Raw genomic sequence first — 4,727 nt, 5'->3', positions numbered from 1 at the left:
TATTTAAAAGACGAGTAGATGAGGCACTTAGGGACATGGTTTAGTGGGCATGGTGGTGTTGGGTTGACGGTTGGACTCGATGATCTTAGAGGTCTTTTCCAACCTTAATGATTCTATGATTCTTCCCCAAGGCATGTACTCACTCACCAGCTTTAGTAATCTGAAATGCTGCGGAAATTGTACAGTTGGTTTACCCCTATCTTTACTATTGCAAATTCATTCTCAGGCGTCACACAGGAAGCTTCTGAATGTTTATTCAATCTAAATAATACTAGGTGAGTTTTCTGGCATTCCTGTATGAGACAGCAAAGTTCTGGCAATTTTAGAATAGTCACTTCAAGTAAACAAGTCTTCCTGCCCATCAGGTGTCCTGAAACCCTGGTAGAACAGGTGGCTTTTGTGGTGTATCTGGCAGCTTGTCAAAAGCAGCCTCTTGAAGCATTGCGTGGGCGAGAAACTCTGCTGGTTGTGCCATTTGAGAACTTCCTAGTAGCCCAGCTCCTCTATGGCAGCAGGACTGGTGGATGACAGGTCTTTGAACAGAAGCTACATGCAGATGCTTGTTCATCCACTAAACTAGTTCGTGATGTATTTTGTGTATTTCTCCTCATTTAGGTGTTCATTCTGCTGTTTGTGTGTATGATGCTCTGAGAGCAGATCACATTCAGACCTCCCAACTGTCTGGCAGTTATATCTAGGTCATCCCTGTGGAGAGCATGAGATGTGGTTTCTCTAGACACCCTGTGCTGGGAAAAGGTATTGATTAGGGGCCTAATGATCATTCTCAATTTGTAGGAAGGAAGAGGATGCTGCTCTAAAAATGAATTATATCAGCAAATTAGAAATACGAGGCAAAGGTACACTTATCTATCTTCATTGGTTTCCTGCCAGAGCTCTATGAAGGGTATGAGTGTCTTCTCTCAAGTCCTGGCTGCTGATGCCCACAGCTGGAGATATGCTGAGAGACAGCTCTGAGGCTTTGGGAAGCTGGAAGTGTATGAACAAGGCTTATCTGATATGCTCAGGCATTTTGAGCTCTATCAGTGGATATCTTTATGCTTTTTTTGTGTGTGTTAACTTATTCCTCACTCTTAAGTTCACAGTGAGCTATATGAAGAGGTAAAGGGAAGTACTATAGCAAAATTTTATGAGGAGCAGACAGAAAGCAAGTTAAAAAGTCCGTTATTTGCTCAAAACCTGAAAATTCTGGCTCTTGCCTGTTCAGCAGCATTTTTGCTTTTACTTTTGTAATATGAACAAAAATTGCAGCCACAAGATGCTATTTTTAATGTTCTTGAAATTAATTTTGAACTATGCTAGTGGTAACGGCATATTTTATCTTTTTAAAGGCACAGAAATGAGGTTAGCAGCACAGTTAAGATGGAATAGTCTTGTCCGGTATCATCATCCTGTTCCTAGCCTCTCTACATTGAACAAGGAGTAATGCTAGTCGTAGTATATCTCCTTGGATTAAAAACTCAGCACATTCAATAAATAACTATATGGATAGCCTGTATGGCCCAGTCATCTGCTGTAATTTAAAAATGACTTAATACATGTCATCCTGAAAGTTGGTAAAACCTAATAGTTTAAGACTATTTCACTTTAACCCTATCATTTCAGAAGTAGAAGCTGCTGGTGGTGATGAATTTTCGTGCTTTGCTACTTTGCTGTATGAATTTTCAGTTTTAGATTACTTCTTAACAGAGGAAGACGCGATTATGGAATGATGCTTCAAGGAGTTTTCCAGACTTTCTCATTCATATTATGACTTTTGCTTTCACGAATGTGAGCAAGACTTCAGCTCATTTCTCAGTTATGTTCTGGTCTCTCTAATATTTTTACTTCTCATAACTGCTGATGTTTTGACCTGAAAGGTTCAGGAATGCTTTACCAACTGAATACACTTCAATAATTTCAACTTGTAAATAGGTCAACAGCTTCAGTGGACTCAATATGTAGCATAGTACGCAGGTCATATAAAATTTCTATACAGTATGTGTGTGTATGTAGGAAAGTCAGTATCTTATTTATATTAATATTCATATGTATTTATATTAAAATTCAAGAGCATGTGTTATAGTTTCTAAGGAACTTTTCCTCCTGTAAGCAATCTCTCTTGCCCGGAGTAGTCTTCATCATGATTTCCAGTTGGGGATGTATGATGTTGAGTTTGCCTGTAAAGCCTTAAAATATTCTGCGCGCAATATGGCTCACCTGCTGGAAGAGGACTGTAAGACCCTGCTGCTAGACTGTCCTGCGCTGTGTCCCAAGAGGCTTGAGATGCATCTGCTCATGTTACGGCTGTTGCAGAACCTTCCTAAGCAGACAGACAAAAACTATTTCACTTTCTTATCCCTGCCTCTAAGAAGCTGAAGTCCTTTCACAGAAGAGAGGATGACAATCCTCTTTCTTGCTAATTAGATATCCCACCAAAAATACCCTTCTTTGGATTTAATTGTGCCAGGTTTGGTGAGAGATGGGTCATTTTGCAAGCCTGTCTCTTCACCAAAGATGAACATGTTCTAAACTGGAGCATGTGTCTGTGTGCTCAGGGGAAAATAAAGGTTCAATGTTGAGACTGTCACAAGGATTTCTGTCACACTTATTTTGCTTGATGAAAATAAGTCAGTTTTTTTGACGAAGGTTGAGCTCAGATCAGGAGATCTGTAATGACACTGTGCAGAATGTAATTCTAGGAAGACATACCAATTCTTGTGCTTTAAAATCCCGGTACCTAGATAATAGTGCAAGAGGTAATTCTTATGTTGCAGTTACTTCCTAAGTTCTTAATGTTTTCTGAGATTACTGACAAAGGTTGTTTAACTAGAAGTTGCACTGTATAATATGTGTGTCTTTTTTCCAGTTTATTGAGAGAACATTCAATTGATGGCACTGGCTGGGCTCCAACTAGAACATTAAAGGTACTATTTCCTTTTAGATACATACATCGAACTAGATATATCTTTTTAAATACTTTTATGGACTTGGAAAGAGGCAGATAATGCGGTTTGCTCTAGAAACAACTGAGTTTTTTGTCTTTCAACAAGTGTTGGTGGCAATACTGAAACAACAAGTACAGTGCTAACTGATTGTAGAAATGTTTGCTAGTTTTAGCATAGCTGCACAAACACTGCTTTGACTGATAAAAGGTTTTGTAGAATGCTGTGACTGTAGATAACCCTGAGAAACCATGCTCGGTAAGGGTGGTCTGCTTTTTTTTTTTTAGCCAGGCAACAAATACAAAAACATGATGTGAACAGGACTAACAGTAATCCATTATCCTTGTAATTTCCATTGTATTGACATTCCTGATAAATCAATAGTCCATCTCCACCCCACGCCTCTCCACCCCACCCCCAAGTTCCTCTGAGTAGAGGAACTTGGAAAAGTGAAAGGCAAGTTGCATTTGGGAGAAACGCCATGTGGAACAGAATCAGAGTGTAGTTACTGCATCATCTTGAATTCTGTTTCATTCCCAGTGTTCAAAGAGGGGAGCAGCGCATCTGCACTTAGGTATTGCATACTTGAATTCTGTTTCATTCCCAGTGTTCAAAGAGGGGAGCAGCGCATCTGCATTAGGTATTGCATAAAGCAGGGCACTCTTGGCTGGTTTAGTCACTCCAGTAGGGAACTAACTGCCTCTGCCCTTTAACCTTGCCTCAAATGTCATTTTACCCGAGTCACTAAAATGTAAGTGAAATCTGGTCCCTGTAAAATTGCTGGTAGTTGTGCCACTGTGGTTGCAGAATGACTTCAGAGGTTGGTCCCACCACAGCTGGGCAGTGTTAACAAATTCAGAGTCATAGTTCCTATATGAAATATTCTTAGGGAGATTGTCACAAAGGACATGCGCTTTAGCACAGTGACTGCTCTTGTCTTGCTACGGGAAGCGGTTGGTTGTCCATTTACTGATACGTGACCTTGCTGCCAGAAGAGTCTTGCAGAGCACTGAGCAATAATCTTCCTTTTGCTTTTACCAGGAACCCTGCCAGAATTGGTTCTTAAAGAACGTTAGCTACATTAGATAGATAAAGGATACACATCAGGTGTTTGTTTCTTTTCAAAAGGCAAATTGAGTTTTATCTAATACTTGATTTCCTTTTTGGCACTATGAATGAGGTGTGACTTTCCTCATCTTCATGAACATCTGACTTTCTGGAAAGTGAAGTAGAATCTGTGTGTGTTTGTTTTGTGGGTTTTCTTAAACACCCTTTCGCTATTTTTTTTTTCTATCAGCTGGTATGATTTTGTTTTGCCCTTGTGTTTCTGTTTTCATATTAGGTTAAATCAAGGCAGTGACTGGGTAGTTAAGTTAACCAGTTCTGTTCCTGTCCCTTATTTCATTCTCAGAGAAAGTTTTTGGACTACAAGTTTTAAGCTTCAGCCATTAGAAAATTAGTACACCAATATTGCAACTGGACAAGAATGTACATACATTTTTATCTGCTCTCCTAGCTTTGTTCATGGTAACTTTCTTACAGAGATTAAAATACTGCCACATGTTAAGAATATGGGTGGGAATAACTGCTGACATTGTGTACTTAACTTCCTATCCTCAGTGATGATGGAAGATGTGTATTAATCTTCTTTTCCATTTTATTCTTGTATCAGTTTGCGAATTGCATGTGATTAATTTCATAGAGTAAACATCCTGGAATCTCAACAACCAGGAGACTCAAATTACTGAATATTATGAAGCAGTTTAGGGTGTTTTTACCTTCAAT

At 39.3% G+C, this 4,727-nt stretch overlaps 1 protein-coding gene across 2 annotated transcripts in view; it reads left to right on the top strand.

Annotated features, from left to right (window-relative positions):
- Positions 1-4,727, top strand: part of UBE2F (ubiquitin conjugating enzyme E2 F (putative)) — an 84,207-nt gene that overhangs the window by 32,816 nt on the left and 46,664 nt on the right. For both annotated transcript variants that reach the window (XM_009285124.1, XM_009285122.1), the window contains exon 6: positions 2,867-2,924. In XM_009285124.1, the coding sequence (XP_009283399.1) occupies positions 2,867-2,924 (58 nt within the window). The remainder of the gene's footprint in view (positions 1-2,866; positions 2,925-4,727) is intronic.

Source organism: Aptenodytes forsteri, unplaced genomic scaffold (assembly GCF_000699145.1).
Source record: "Aptenodytes forsteri isolate BGI_AS27 unplaced genomic scaffold, ASM69914v1 Scaffold264, whole genome shotgun sequence".
NCBI lineage: Eukaryota > Metazoa > Chordata > Aves > Sphenisciformes > Spheniscidae > Aptenodytes > Aptenodytes forsteri.
This window is presented reverse-complemented; position numbering and strand designations above follow the sequence as displayed.